This window comes from Acipenser ruthenus, chromosome 1, assembly GCF_902713425.1.
Source record: "Acipenser ruthenus chromosome 1, fAciRut3.2 maternal haplotype, whole genome shotgun sequence".
NCBI lineage: Eukaryota > Metazoa > Chordata > Actinopteri > Acipenseriformes > Acipenseridae > Acipenser > Acipenser ruthenus.
In genome coordinates this window covers 98,474,421-98,491,397 of record NC_081189.1, presented here as the reverse complement: position 1 = coordinate 98,491,397, position 16,977 = coordinate 98,474,421, and the positions used below count along the sequence as shown (strand labels likewise).

Genomic DNA, 16,977 nt, shown 5'->3' with positions numbered 1-16,977 from the left:
TAAATACTTTGATACCCTCAAGTGGACTAAGAAATGGTGCTACCAAGCTTCATCACAGTGTTTCTCAGACTATGCTGTGGCAAAACATGTACTGTGAGTGTAACATATGGGCATCTCCAATATACAGTACCAGTCATCAGGGTTAATCTTCTCATTGAGAGTTCAAATAAAGTGGAATAATTTTTTGTAAAGTACCTAAAGAGTAAGTAGCGGGGCTCTGACAAATATAGCGTTACATGTCCGCACGTTTTGCTACAACTGTTTAAATAACATACCTGTTATTTATCTTTTCATTGTTAACATCCTGATAACTTTTTACAGTTATAAAACTTTAAGGTCGGTTTCAAAGATCTTTTCAAAATGACCACTCTAGTGCACTATTAGTGTAAGGATTATTGTCCACATTGTCAAACAGGTAACACAGCAATAACGATCCATGATGTGGTACAGAACAGAAAAGCCAGAGCACTTCTTATGTTGTTTTTTCCCATTATTATTATTATTATTATTATTATTATTTATTTTTTTCCTGCAGTGATTTAGAGGACAGATCTCAAAACCCAGTGCGCTAGAGCAGCCATTTGTAAAAGAGCTTTAAAGTTATAAATGTAAAAAGTTTAAAGGCCGGGGCGATGCCTAATTTTTCACTATCGCTATATCGTTCTCCAAAAAAAGCCGATGCACTGATTAATCGCCATTATGAAAGGGTAAAAAAAAATGCAGTAATACATGTGGAGCTGTGGATTACTGTGTAACATAGCTAGTAATGCTTTAAAAACTATTATGCATATTAAATTGATTGCATCAGTTTATGCATAGTAATTTATATATATATATATATATATATATATATATATATATATATATATATATATATATATATATATATATATATATATATATAGACACACACACACACACACACACACACACACACACAGTGCCTTGTGGTACCGGTGAGCCGAGCTTAAATAATAATTGGATATTTTAAATTGGGAGAAAATAATAAATAATAGGCAACTACTAAATTAAGAAAAAATAACCACCACCACTTCACTGTAGAGATGGTGTCTCTTGAGGCATGGGCAGTGTTAGGTTTGCGCCACACATAGCGCTTTGAGTTTTGGCCAAAACGCTCTATCTTGGTCTCATCTGACCACAAAACCTTTTCCCACTCGCAGCTGGGTCACTCTCATGCTTTCTGGCAAACTCCAGACGTGCTTTCAGATGGTACTTTTTGAGTAACGGCTTCTTCCTTGCCACCCTCCCATACAGGCCAGTGTTATGCAGAGCTCTTGATATGGTTGACTGGTGCACCATTACTCCACTCCCAGCCACTGAACTCTGTAGCTCCTTCAAAGTGATTGTTGGCCTCTCTGTGGCTTCTCTCACAAGTCTCCTTCTTGTCTGAGCGCTGAGTTTTGAGGGATGGCCTTTTCTTGGCAGTGCCTGGGTGGTGTGATACAGCTTCCACTTCCTGATTATTGATCCAACTGTGCTCACTGGGATATCCAAACACTTGGATATTATTTTGTACCCTTTCCCTAATCTATGCATTTGTATTACTTTATCCCTAACTTCTGTAGAATGCTCTTTGGTCTTCATTTTCCTTCAGATTCACAGCCTGACCAATGATCCTTCAACAGTGGGGTTTTTATCCAGAAAATGTGACAGCAACTTTAATGGTTCACAGGTGGAGGCCAATGGTAAGGTAATTGTGTCCTCGTTAGGGCAATTTCTTTCATCGGTGTAAACTGGGAGCTTCCACAGCACAGGGGTTGAATACTTATGCAAGCAAGATATTTCAGTTTTTTATTTATTTTTCTGAAAAATATTTCCCAACATAAAACCAATGTCACCTTACAATAACTGATTTTGAGTTTCAGTGTTTTAAAATAAAAAATCAAACAGAACGAAATTTCAATGTACCATTTGTAATTCAGTAATATGAGAGAATTGGTCAGGGGTCTGAATACTTTTCCAAGGCACTGTATATATAATTGTGTTAAGGAACATGAGTGTCCACATTTTGTTTTAATTTAAGCAATGACTGGCACTTTTTTCAATCTGCCCAGCATTACTGAATACCTGCTCACTAGGGACTGACATTGCAAAGATACAACATTTGGAACGATCTTGGTTGTTTTTCTTCATTTTTACTACAGGGTAGTTCAGATGAATAAATGCAGATTTTGTTTGAAGTTTTGTAGGGTGCCATCTCATTAAATTAGCACACAAATTAGTTGTGTTACCGAAGTATCCCAAACATGAAATTTCTTTACTTTTCTTTCTTGCCGTCTTACTATAGAAAATAATTGCCATACATCAGAAGGCATTGTAGCTCGGTCGAAACAGTATTTGTAATTCGAGCACAATGCTCTTAACTTGCTCTGTTACTTGCACAGATGCAATCCCATCATAAACACTCACAGGGGGTGGGGCAGGGGGGAGAAGGTGAGCTCAATCGCATGCAGATTCAGTAAGTCACACCTGAGGGGAGCAGAGAAGCTCTGTGTTTAATCCAAAAAATAATTGCAGATTCCAAAGTTAATAAAAAATAAGCTTTTCGTTGCTTAAACCCTTTACACAAAAACGATGCACAGGCTTGACTATCGATAGTTGTCAAACGATATCATGCATCAATCGCCTCAGGCTTAAAAGTTGTCAGGATGTTAATGAAAAGAAAAAGAACAGGTACATTATTTAAACAGTTGCAGAAACACGTGGGGATGTATAACGCTATATTTTTCGGAACCCCGCTACTTACTCTAAGCCAGGGGTCTCTAATCCTGGTCCTGGAGGGCTGATGTCCCTTCTGGGTCTAAATTAATTAATTGTTAAGTAATTTAGGGTACAGTTGGAACAAAAACCAGGAGAGACACAGGCCCTCCACGACCAGGATTGAAGACCCCTGCTCTAAGCTATACTGCTGTACAGTACAAGACGTCTCCTTCATTGGAGCTTACTGTGTATGTTTAAAAAATATTTAAGAATTGTGTCCGCGCTCCTATATAACCATTCACTTTTGTGATGGTATACAGCAGAGACATACAACTGTCAGATACTGTTTTAATTAAATTCAACAATGAAGCCTGCCAAAGTCCTACCTATTAAAAACATGTGTAGCTTTTTAGAAATGGGTATTATTTTTTTTAAATTCCACATCCTATTAAAAAACAATTTTCCTGCACCCTTCAGGAGACAAATACTGTTATTAAAATTAGTTTCAACCCAGCAGAGTAATAGGGGGCTGTGGAAGGGTGGGAGACAGCGGAGACAAAGTTATTTTTGAAACACCACTGATTTATTTAGGACAGTAGATGGTGCTGTTATGCTGTGGTCCCAAATACCGACAACGGTAAATGGGGTAGCAAGCAGTGATTACCAGCAATGGTATATTTCGTTTCACAGTCCCGATTGCATTCGCAGGTGCTGAAAATAATAAACCAAAACTAGAATGCGAAAGCAAAAAGGGAAAATAATACAGTAACAAAACTACGAATAAAAGATGCTGCTCCTTGCAGTGTCCCTCAGTACCACCGTGTGATCCTGGCGCTGCTAAGCCTTCATCCGGTGAAGCCATGCAAAGGGGACATGATCTGTAACCAGGGTGAAGTGGCGCCCCAGGAGGTAGTACCGGAGTGAATCGACTGCCCATTTCACTGCGAGACACTCCTTCTCGATGGTACTATAGTTTTTCTCACGGGGATGGAGCTTCCTGCTAATATACAGGACTGGGTACTCGCTTCCCCACACTTCCTGAGACAACACTTCCCCGAGACCTGTCTCTGATGCATCCGTCTGCAGGGTGAACCTCCTACTGAAATCAGGACTGCACACCACTGGCTTGCTACACAGCCTTCGCTTCAGAGCGAGAAAGGCCCGCTGACACAGCTTCATCCACTGGACCGTATTTGGGACAGCCTTCCGGGTTAGGTCCATCAAGGGAGTAGCAAGCCTGTCAAAAAAGGACCGCACCTGGGTTTTGGTCGTAGGGATCGGCCAGTCAGCCAAGGCTTTCACCTTAGCAACTAGTGGTCTTATCTGCCAACTCCCTACTCGATACCCCAAATACTCCGACTGAATCTTTCCAATGGCACATTTCTTTGGGTTAGCAGTGAGCCCAGCCTCCCGCAAGGATTGCAGTACCGCCGCTACCTTACATAAATGACTCAGCCAGTCCTCACTGTGGATAACCATGTCATCTATGTAAGCGGCATAAGGAGGCTGTGTGGTCCAGTGATTAAAGAAACCGGCTTGTAACCAGGAGGTCCCCGGTTCAAATCCCACCTCAGCCACTGACTCATTGTGTGACCCTGAGCAAGCCACTTAACCTCCTTGTGCTCAGTCTTTCGGGTGAGACGTAGTTGTAAGTGACTCTGCAGCTGATGCATAGTTCACACACCCTAGTCTCTGTAAGTCACCTTGGATAAAGGCGTCTGCTAAATAAACAAATAATAAAAATGCGATCCATCACCTGCTGGAAAGTGGCTGGCGCTCCGTGCAACCCAAAGGGCATGGTCTTGAATTGGTACAACCCGAAGAGAGAATTCACTGACATAGGAGACAAAGTTATTTTTGAAACACCACTGGGGTGCACTGATTTATTTAGGACAGTAGATGGCGCTGTTATACTGTGGTCCCAAATACCTACAACGGTAAATGGGGTAGCACGCAGTGATTACCAGCAACGGTATATTTCGTTCCACAATCCCGATTGCACTCGCAGGTGCTGAAAATAATAAACCAAAACCAGAAGGCGAAAGCAAAAACGGGAAAATAAAACACAGTAAACAAAACTACAAATAAAAAGGTGCTGCTCCTTGCAGCATCCCACATCCTCCGCTCTCCGGTACGGCTCGGGTATCAGAGATACTTTGCTGATCCCTCACTAACACTCAGGGGGTTGCCCAATATTCCCCTGCTAAACTGATCACGTCCCACTCGGGTAATAATAATAAAATAATAATAAGTATCGGCTGTCTTTCGCAGCCGGGCTTGCTTGCCCCTCTCTCTTTCTCCAGAACTGATGTTCTTGCTATGGTTTGCCATCCAACTTTTCGAACACAGCTCCCGCTGTCGTTCTTCCTAGATGGGCGGGGCGAGGGAACAGAGCGTTATTTTTATAGGCCAACCGACCCCCCCAAGACCCGCATACCAACCACTCGGAGAGAGGGAGAGACAACACACCCTCTCCCAGCCTCCCCATGTCACTGCTATGATTGACAGGCAAATCCTATGGGGCTGCTGCCTATATAGAATCATGCATGCGTCAGACAGCCAGCAGACCTCACCCTGTCACAGGGGCTAATAAAACAGCAGATGTTATGGGCAAGAATAAGACAAAATAGGGTTTTAAACCTTTCCAAACAGCTACACACCACAACAATACAAATTGTTTTATACACAAAACAAAAAGAACCACATTATAGAAAAAAAATGACCACTTTGAATAGCTACTTTGACAAAACAAAACAATTCTAACTAAATTGAAAGATGCTACCGCCAACATGTGAATGTTTTGTTGAACTGCTGCCACACTGTTCCTATTAGATACTGTAAAGCCATAAATATTTGCCAGCCTTTTATTATGGGTTTTTTCATGTATGGGAAAAAAAGAAAAAAAAAAAAACAAAAAAAAACACATTTTTAGCATGACTATCAATTACACTAACAATCCTTACTTCGTATATTGCAACAGGTCGCCAACATTTCTGGAGCAAAATAGTTTTTACGGGTGTGATTCGCCCGTAAAAACTATTTTGGCCGCAATTATTTATGGCTTTACTGTATAAGAAATTGCACATTTGGACAAAGAGTAAGAAATACCACCAGAGGAAATGTAGTATTTCTTACATCCACTAGGGGCAGAGTGTTGCTGGGGGACAGGAACAATCAACTGAGGCCATAGGGGTGGTTTAAACTTCAGAGTTATCGTGATACAAAAAAACAACAGGACTTAAGAATTAAAACAAAAAACAATGTTATGAATCTAATGCATAAAAAAACAAAGATAACTCTGACATTTCCTATCCATATAAAGTTGCTCTTTAGGATTTTGTGCTTTAAAAGAAAAAAAAAAAAAAAAAGGATTTGCAGTTCAATTATGGGAGTGACAAGGACACGTGGGTTTAACAGACCGTTTAAATGATGCCCCTTCACTATATTATTACCCACACTGATCTGAACAGCTGTTCCAATGACAGTTCTGTTACACTGAGCCATAATCAAGATAAAAAACAAATAAAAAAAAGAACCTGAAAATGCCGAAAATGTAATGGAACCAGTAGGGATGTGAAACAGCAGTGTGTTTTTTTTAGTAGGCTTTTAATCTGTCAATAAATGCTGTCAAGAAAATAACACCTCTAGCATTTGTTTTAATTCTTATGCAATCCCATCAAATCACTGAACCCACAATTCTTATAATTATGCAGATCACACTTGTTATATCACATTTCTAACCATCTGTCACTTGCCTCAAAATCAGATTTTTTGAGAACACACATCTGCAATACATACTTCTGGACTGTGCTAATTTCCTCCTTAGTTTTGGCTTAATCTCCAAATACTGGTGAGGAAAACCTGCTTGGAACACACAGAAAGCCCAAAGCAGAGTACACAGGTTCAGTAATAAAGTTTAAGGTTACATTAAGATGAAATGCAAACTGAATCAGAAGTTCCTGCTAGTAGAAGGCTTTTGAGACATGACTGAGCAAATCAGCTATGCTGATATTGAACTGAACCATACTGTATGTTTGTAACACCTCCTGCCCATTGTTTAAATGTAAATTCTGACTTCCATGACCTGCACCTCCTGTATATACAAATAAAATGGCATAGGGTTATATATAGAGGGGTTCATTTATTACCAACGCTATTACATAGGGAGATAACTTGGAGCTGAAGCCAATGCAAACAGTCTAAATTCCCTTGGGAACATTTCAATGTTTTTTTATTTAGTCTTCAGACCAGAAAGGAAGTACACACCAATCACTTAAGGAGCCAACTAAAAACACTTGTTAAACTTTTGTTAGTACAGCCTTGCTTTGAAGAAGACATGAACAGTGACCAAAACATCTTAGAATACAGTTTTAAGTAACTATTAGCTATTTTAGGTTTTTATTTTAATATTTTTTTTACCTAGTTATACATTTAAACAGTCCTGCAAGTCACACCCATGGGGACCAGCAAATAGGGATTAAGGCACTTAATCTACATCATAATAAGGTTACACATTCACTGCTACTGTAATATGTCATTTATTGTACAACAGATAACCCTTACACTAATAAAAAAAAAAATTCGAAACATCTGTCGCACAGTATGTTGCAAACATGTTTGTGCAAACGGGCTGTCCCTCAGAGGAAGGATAAAGTTGTGAAAAATCTGAGTTGTTTATTAAGTAATATATAATGCAAAGGCTGCATGTCCCCCAGTCGCAATGAACAAGAAGCTCTGACATACTGGTTGTAGGCACACACGGTCATTGATGAATGGTCTTGTAACAGCTTTAAAAAAAAAATAAAATGCAGTTTCTCTTCCACATGAAAATCAGTGCCCAACCCTTCACATGGTGAAAGAGTTACAGCTGGGTTACTAATAAATGAACCAGACTACAGGGGGGCATTTCTTGCTGTTTATTCAATGTAAAAGACCATCTCTCCTTTGCAATGCAATCTATTTTAGGCTTTAAGAGTAAGTGTTTCAGCCAGGTTACTGTTTAGTACAGGTTTGACTCGTAGATGACAGGTCTGCAGTGGAACCTGAAGTTAGAAAAGTTCTTCTTAGATGCAATAGCATTCTATTGTTATGGGGATGAAATCATTGATTTAAAAGAATAAGAGAGAAACACTTTATAAAACATTTAAATCAGTAAGCACTGGTATACAAACTGTAAACAGCTTGAATAAACAGTTACTGGTACATCCAATATATAAAACATCTTCTTAAACTATTAGTAAAAAAATTGCATATGCTTACTTGATGTTAGCCCTGTTGGAGGTGTCCTGAAGATCACCAGGATCAAAAAGTTGTGTGCCTTTCAAGCCAAGCCCTTCGCAGCCTCTCAGGAACAAGATGATATTGTCCTGAAGGGAGAAAATCGTGAACAAGGTTCCTGGATCACTTTCAGAATGTGACTTGGATCATAACTGGAAAATACAGGTGATCCAAAGGCTTTTGAGTCACAGTCATCCAAAGACTTTCGTCACTGCTGTGAAACCTGAGCTACCATACATTGTGAGCCATTGTTTTATTTTCAGAAGGTTAAATCTGGTTTAAAAGTTAATGTGGGAAGTTACCCATATGTTTCATTTCATTACTTAAACCCAAAAGGTTTCTATGGTTTTTTGTTTTTAATATATATATATATATATATATATATATATATATATATATATATATATATATATATATATATATATATATATATATATATAATGTTTTTTTCAATGGCATGTCAGACAACCAAGGTTTATTAGTTCTATAGTACAGTCTGTTTAAACCCTCTGCCTTCAGTCCCCAGAGACTACCTAAAAATGCAGTCTATTGTAAAGTCACTTCCCCTGACCGTGATCCGACTCCAGCTAAAAAGAAAAAAGAAATATTAAAAAGTTAGGATGAATTTAGAAACACAGAGGTCAGGTTTAACTAACACCACCATTAAAACGGGTCAAATCCTTTTTCTTCGTGAACTTTATTGCTAAAACATGAAAAATATATTACAAAAAGAAAAAAAACAAAATATCAAAAGACAGTAAACTGTAATACAGAGCGACAGGGCAACATTTTACCATTTAGAGTAATGCACACAATGAAATGAAGCCCTGTGTTTCTTTTCTGGCTGGGGCAGCTACGACAGTACTCGCTTGTTTAATCACTGTAACCTCTTAAACCATAGTGCAGCTGTATGGATAAAACCAGAATGAACTAGTCTAAAATCGCCAAGCTTAAGCTTACAACTGACCTACAGTAGGCTGCTACATCATAAAGATAAACATAATACAGATGATGGGAATTGGATTGCAGTCAAATGCATTATTACACATGCATATTCTACAGATTCATTTCTGATGTACAGGTGAATGTTTTAGCCCTGTAGAGTGACGTGAACCTGCTTTTCCTGTTTTGAGCCAATCGTAAAAATGTCATACTATACAAACTATAAAGTTACAAAATACAGAGAGAGGGTGTATTTATAGACTGAGGCATTTGAAATGGTGTTACATTTTACAGCTGTGGACTCAAATGACACATGGTGCCACTGTTGTCATTGTTCAGTAATGCAGGATGATCCTTGCAGCTACAGCTAGGGGTGGAGCTCCCAAAGACTAGAGCTAAACAGGGCTCTGGCTGACAGTAGCTTGAGCATCATAGCAAGGGTCTCATTCCAAGAGCAAAGCAAAACTGCCAGAAAAACCTAAATCCTTTCCATTGCTGCCCAGCCACCAACCTTCCAACCAAAACAAAAAATCCCTTTCCTTTTCAGACAAGAAACATTACATGTGTTATTGCTAAAAATAATAAACAAGGCAAAACTCTCTGTACTAAAAGGCTTGATAACATTCTTGTCATTAAGAGTATCCCTTTTAATTCCATGCAGTGGTATTCAATAAACAAGTGCAACTTTCTTTGCCCTGTAGTACTGTAGCTACAGAATAAAAAATGACTGTCTGGGGTTGAATTCATAAAGCAGTAGCATAATAATAAATGCATAGGGCTCAAATTGCAGTTTAGGCAGCACCAGACTGGTTTCCATACTGGTTTGATCCTTAACAGGTCCCTAGTTGCACACCTAGCTAAAGCACCAAACTTAGCTGGTGACCCACATGGAACTCTGCATTAGCCTTTGCGCTCCCATGGGTTAGACAGGAACATTGGTGGGGTATAGTTCACCTCACCAAGCTTCAGGGACACCTACTGGTCAGGTGCCAGATGGGGCCCTTGCCTCGTGGGTCTATCTTGGTCAAATCTGTTGCTTAGGTTAACCAGATTGCTTGCTTTGACAGTGTGAATGGAGATTGTGGTTTGCAGTGGTAATACTGAAAATGGGCATTTAAAATTAGTTCAACAATGGGGTTAATTTTATCAAAAAAGTTAAAAGCAGCTACAACCTTTAAAACCTGGGTAAATAATCATGCCAAGCTGCTGTATTTCAGGGACCCCAAGATGTACTTTTACATAAATTGGGCATGAACCACCTTAAATCATGCAGTAAGCAATATATAGAAGGATCTTCATCCAATTTTAATTAATTGGATTTGTTCTATCTCTGTCGATAAGGGCACAGCTCCCAGCCAAAAAATGCATAACCAAGAAATAAAGGTGCTTTGAAGAGCTCTTTTCATCATAACTGTCTATTTTAAAGCTATATCCAACTGTGATGGTTTTCTGCTTGAAGATTTCTGTTTAAAGCATTTCAGAATCCCAGTTCAGACAGTAAAGTGGAATGCAGATGATGGTATGATTATTTAAAAGGGTTTCATTTTGTATACCAAAAGAAATAGCATTTCAGTTTTAAAAGAAATGTGCATACTGTAGAAATGTGCATACTGTAGAAATGTGCATACTTTTCATCAAAGCAGAGTAGTAATGTATTGTTATCTGATTTGCATTGGTCATATATACTAAATGACCCTTGTGATGTACTAAAAAGTCTATTCACGTAAAATAATTAAAAAAAACAGGTAAAAACACAACATGAACAGGCTGATGTTTACCAAAGCACTGAAATACAGTATCCTTGCAATGACCAGTGTTACTGTCTAACACCAGCAAAGTGCAAGAGCATTTCCATTTCAAGCAGGCTGAAAATTGAGCCTCTGCCCAAAATACAGCTCTACGTATGTTGCAAAATAAATGTGATCCTATTTCTGTTTGTACTGTCTTCACCCCATGTGCATCACATTGTTTCCACAGTAGGAGAGAATTTGGAAAAGCAGAACAGAGCTGGTTTTGTTCAGATTCTAACACAACATACTCCATCGCTGAAGGCAGACTGTCTAATAGCCAGCTGCCAGTTGCAAAAAGCGTGAAAATGGCAACTGTGTCAGACACAGAAGACAACTGCGCTCCTTATTTATGAAATGCTCTCTCTTTTTTTATAAATGATGCATCTATTTCAAGTCTGAAGAGCATTTCTCTTGGGCATTGAGAAACAGAATGGAAAGGTCAGACCGATGGAGACTCCTCTAATCCAAATGGGAACCACTACATTAAAAGCTTACAGTAACGGTGTTAGACAACCATACATTTAAATCAACTCATCGCATACAGCTTTCTTCATTAACTTCTGCCGAGTAACAAAATACAAAGATTCAAGGTTTTTATGAGAGGTTATCAGGGAGGAACCTAAAACTCCTTTTGATGACAGGCCATTAAAAACACTGTACTGTTTCAAAAGGGTCAACTCTGACTGCTACAGGAAATAAATAAAAAAAACACAGCAAAGAAACTAGCACATGCTGGTGTGGGTATAAATGACAAATACAGTTGAAAACTGAAAATATTAAGCAAATGAAAATACATGCAACTTAATTGCAAATTAAAAGCAACATCTTTATGAGAAAGTATCAATGTAACAGGCTTGGTTCCCAGTGCGTTTTTACAGAATTCCTGCCAAACCAAACTTCCTAAAAAAAACAGTTTTAATAGGCGCCTGCCCATAAGTGAACTTTTGCTGTATTTGTCTCTGGCTGGCCAATATAACAGTTTTGGATAGATGTCACTGCAATTTTCAGTTTGAAGATATTTACCACTCTGCAATAAAGGCATACAATATATAGTTAGCCACGATTATAATTTAAATTCTCAATATCACTACTAGTTTACCAGCCGAGGGAGCGAATTTATGGTCAAAACCAAGCACTTGTATCAGCTATTTCTTCGTATTATATACTTTATTGCTAAACTGTGCGATTTGGTATAGCCCTCAAGGGGTTTAGCACAAGGAACCAATGTCATATGCTTAGGATGCAGGCTCTGCAAACACCCTCAGGCTGATGTGATAGAAAATGTAAACATCTCGTCACATGAAATTACAGAGTGTATTTTACTGCTTTGTTTGTGAAGTGGGTGGGGGTGCAGTGCAATAATAATACAAATTAAAAAATCCATAAGAGCTTGCACTAATAGACTAACATTTAAAATAAATACAATCCCAGGGTTGCTAGGTTATTAAGAGTATCAGCTGAAACTCTTACTACGGTATATACTGACGGTTTGGACACTGTAGATGAATTATTTAATAGTCTCTATTAAATAATAGTCTCTATATATCCCCCCCCCCCTCCCCCAGAAAAGGCATTTGGTGGCCCTAGGATGCTGCCACAGCTTTAAGCTCGGTCACTTTATTAATGGTTTGCCGTACCCGCTATAATACAAAAACAAAATACAAAAAAATAGTCAATTTCTGACTGTTTCATGAGTATTGGAACCAATCTCCAATCCACCAGCACAAAGGAGAGGTAGGATGTTAAGTCATTATAATTTGTAAGTAGATTCCAGGGAAGAAATAATCAATCAGCTGATATTTTGTAATGCTTAAAATATACAGAAAAATGACTACTTTGAGATGATCTAGGAATTAGAGAAAAGCAATGCCTGCCCAAATGCACCCCTCCTCTTTCTATCAGTATATCATTTGCTGGACTATACTAAACTGTTCTCTTTTTTTTGTGCATAATTCCTTGAATTTCATTAAGGTCAGACTGGCTTCCAGACAGAGCTTAAAGAAGCAGCCGACTCTCAGCCATGCAGAGGCAGACGCAGTCAGAATTAAGCAAATCATCCTCAAATCTGCTCCCCCCTGCCCCCCACCAAGAAATCAGAATGAAACAGCAACCAGCTGTCAAAACCGGGTTTGTTTTGGGGCCTGCTTTAGGATAGAAGGCCAAATTTCACAGGTTGATTCCTGAAGTGTCAAAAATACTGTAAAGCGTGATAAAATGGCAAGGATAAAAAGGAATATGAGACAAATAAGTATTTAAGTATTTTACATTTCTAACAAATTGTATTTGAGGAGGTCTTTGCATTTAGAAAACAGAAAAAAAACAAATTACTTTAAAACCGTAGCCCAGTACTGTTAAAGTATAAGCTAATAGAGTTGAAGGGTATCTCTTATTCACTCAAACCTCATGCAGTTTGGGCCAAAGGTCTGAAAAGCTGAGTGATTCAGGCTGCTCAAGCTATGCGAAATGCTGGCTATTACAATACTTAGTAGCATATCAGAAAACATTAGGTTATTATCATAACCCTGGTTCCCTGAAATAGAAATGTAACCATTACTGAATGGTTACATGCAGTAACTGCGAAGCATCGTTGCTTGATGGGAAACATTGCTTGATGGGAAACTTGATGGGAAACAGCTGCTCAGAGTACGCCGATCTCTTGGAATGGTGACTTATTCATCAGGGGAGGAAAGGCAGAGGAAGATAAGGAAGACCGTGAAGACGGTTTCCTGCGTGGGCTACTCTCCAGGGTGCATCGTCCGCTCTCCCTTGGCACAAAGGGTGATGGGGAAGAGCGCTGTGGAGGAGTGAGGTACGCAGAGAGCTCTGTAGAGCTGCGTGAGAAACGTTTCTCCAGTGTACGCTTGGAGAAAGATGCACAAAACTCACAGAAACTGCGGTTTATCAGTGCCTCCTTGACTTGCTCTGGCCCCAGGCAGGAAGAGCATTTGTCGTGCTTATTATTTGTTTATTTAGCAGATGCCTTTATCCAAGGCGACTTACAGAGACTAGGGTGTGTGAACTATGCATCAGCTGCAGAGTCACTTACAACTACGTCTCACCCGAAAGGAGGTTAAGTGACTTGCTCAGGGTCACACAATGAGTCAGTGGCTGCTGTGGGATTTGAACCGGGGACCTCCTGGTTACAAGCCCTTTTCTTTAACCACTGGACCACATAGCCTCGTGCTTGTCCTCAAGCAGACTGGCCTTGCATACCTCAGGGATAAAACCCAGGCATGATGCAAGAAGATGCAGTGTACAGTAACAGGTGTACAGCTGCTCCCTCAATCTGCTTATAGATCGGACTGGTCAATGTAAAGGAATGCCCACCTGTACAAGCCACTGGCTAAACCACTAAGTCAGTACTCACACGAGACTGAGGGAAGCCTGTTTGTTAGAATGAACTAACAGCCCTTGTAATAGTGATGCAAGAGCTGTCACCAAAACGGCATCAAGATACCATGGGAGAGATTGCAAGCAACCACAACCAAAGCAAGAATCTTGGTCCTGCGCACCGCTGCTGAGCCCAGCAGCTGTCACTACACATGTGCCGTAGCACCACGTTGCTGACAGGCCTGCGCTTAGTCTCTGAAAACAAAAAAACACAATGAGAAAAAAGAAGATTTTTTCTCAACAAAATACAGCAATAACAATTACTAAAAATACATAAACCGTCTCGTAATTTTAGCAGTAGCAAAACGAGACTAAAATAACTCCAGCCGGAGCTATTGCACCCTGGGGGGAGAGCACAAAGTCAGCCGTCTTGTTATGTCTTGATCCTTAGGAAGGAGTGACTCAAGCCGCTGGCTTCACACGGGGCACAAGGACAGTGAGCAGCTTTGATATATCTATTTGAGGTTTTTTGGAGGTAAAATACCCATTTGGTAATGGTTACTTGAAAGAGAACATATTCTGTACTTGCTAACTACTATTAAACATGAAAAGTGTTGTAGTTAAAAAAAGCAACTCAGCATCAGACAAGCATTTCCTTAGAGACTTTTTACAAGTAACAGAAAAATAAATTAATTCCCATGAGAATCAGGTTACCATTTTAAAGTTAACTCCTAATTAATATAAAACAACATTTTTTGGTAGCAGTATTTATTTATTTTTTTTATTTAAAGGATAGAGTGTAACAGATTCTGAGAAGGACAAGTGTTTATTTCTACTCCATAATGTCTATTTGTCCTGATGACTGATGTGACCAGTCACAAATACTTTTTAGTGCTCTATTAAAAATAATGAGCAAGTTTCTTTCCTGTTGCAGGTCAGTTTAAAGAATGGTCAGAGACACTCACCAGTCCTGCTAAAGGGGTTGGGAGTCTATTGATCTTCTTCACAAGCCCGGGTTTTATAGAATTCAACAACCTGCAGGAAAAAAAAGACATGTCAACTTCATCAACATCAAGGAAATACTGGTTCATGGATGTTTTGATGATAAAAAAAAACAGTTGGAACAGTTGGTGCCCAGTTCACTACACTATTGTGTGTGTTCTGCAGTGATAAGGAGAGAAAGATTGGGCACAAAGGTTTCCTGAAAGGAAATTTGAGCCACTTTACATGTCATACTCCTGGCTGTCTGGATTCCCATGTTTTTTCAGTTATGTTTCTGAGATTTACAAGACCTTCTGTATAAATAAAGGAGAAACATTAAATGAGCAATAACTAAGGCTGAGGTGATGCATCGGTCCATCGATGCATCATATCGTTTGAACACTATTGATAGTCAAGCCTGTGCATCTTTTCTGTGTAAAGGTTTTAAGTAAAAGGGAAGTTTGCTTTTTTTTTTGTTTGTTTTTTTAATCGACAATCATTTACTGGATTTCAGCGCAGAGTTTCCCCTGCTCACCTCAGGTGTGACTCGCTGAATCTGTGTGTGATTGAGCTCACCTTCTCCTCCCGTGGTTTTACTGATGGGATCACATCTGTGCGGGAGTGAGTCTTCAGGACGAGCAACGGAGCAAGTTAAAAACTATCGACCGGGATACAATGCCTTTCAACCTATAGCAATTATTTTCTAAAATAGAAGACGGCACGAAAGTAAACTGCAGCCTATGTGACAAGTGTCTGGGATACTCTGGTAACAACTAATTTGCGTGACCATTTAATGAGATGGGACCCTACAAAATTCCAAACAAAACCTGACCGTGACAAAAATAAACATTATTATTATTATTATTATTATTATTATTATTATTATTATTATTATTATTATTATTATTAATCTCTTAGCAGATGCCCTTATCCAGGGCAACTCACAATTGTTACAAGATATCACATTATTTTTACATACAATTACCAATTTATACAGTTGGGTTTTTACTGGAGCAATCTAGGTAAAGTACCTTGCTCAAGGGTACAGCAGCAGTGTCCCCCCTGGGACTGAACCCACGACCCTCCGGTCAAGAGTCCAGAGCCCTAACCACTACTCCACACTGCTGCCCAATTTACCACCAGTTGCTTCTTTTTTTGAAGAAAAAAAAATACTCACACAGTGACAGAGCAAAGCAGATTACAAGTATGATTGTGGATGCAGTGACGCATGATGTATTGTAAGGCCTGTAAATATTGTTGAGGGAGCTGCATTTTGAAAACTGGTTACAAATCTTGCACCAGGCTACCAAATGCTTTGCCGGAAGACGGTGTCAAAGTAAAATATAATCAATGGACAATTTACTGAACTGCTGTGGACAGTGATTACTTTTTGTAAATTAGTTATGTTCTTCTATGGATTGGTTGTTAAACTGTCTAGATTTAAACCATTTTATAAGGCAAGAAATATATTTTTATATATATATATATATATATATATATATATATATTTTTGTTACTATATGCACAAACTAATTTAAATTAGTATCCCTCCCTTTATTCAAGTTCAACAGTATCAAACCAGTAATTGGTTCAAAAGAATACACGCACCAGGTACAAGACAATAATGAGCTTAGGGAACCTAAAAGGGAAAGGACAATCAGATTTATTACAGGGACAAACCAAAATTGATAGGATCGCATGCTTTGGGAAAGGGTTGTGCAAAAATCTGACAAAAATGGAAGCAGACTTCGTCAGGACGCAAGTATCTTTTCTGCACCAGCGACACTCATGATCAATATACCATTTTTTCAGACATTCTTTAACAGATTTACCATGAAAACACAATCATTTCAAAAATAGCCAAATGGTCCTTCGGTCTTCATGAGGACCAGTGAAAATAATGTACATACCTCCATAGCTGTAAATACAAATTATA

At 39.0% G+C, this 16,977-nt stretch overlaps 1 protein-coding gene across 8 annotated transcripts in view; it reads right to left on the bottom strand.

The window, feature by feature from the left end:
- Positions 1-16,977, bottom strand: part of limch1a (LIM and calponin homology domains 1a) — a 159,345-nt gene that overhangs the window by 62,710 nt on the left and 79,658 nt on the right. For all 8 annotated transcript variants that reach the window (XM_059032646.1, XM_059032647.1, XM_059032649.1 and 5 more), the window contains 2 exons: positions 15,026-15,095; positions 7,981-8,087 (listed from right to left, as the gene is read on the bottom strand). In XM_059032646.1, coding sequence (XP_058888629.1) covers positions 7,981-8,087; positions 15,026-15,095 — 177 coding nt within the window. The remainder of the gene's footprint in view (positions 1-7,980; positions 8,088-15,025; positions 15,096-16,977) is intronic.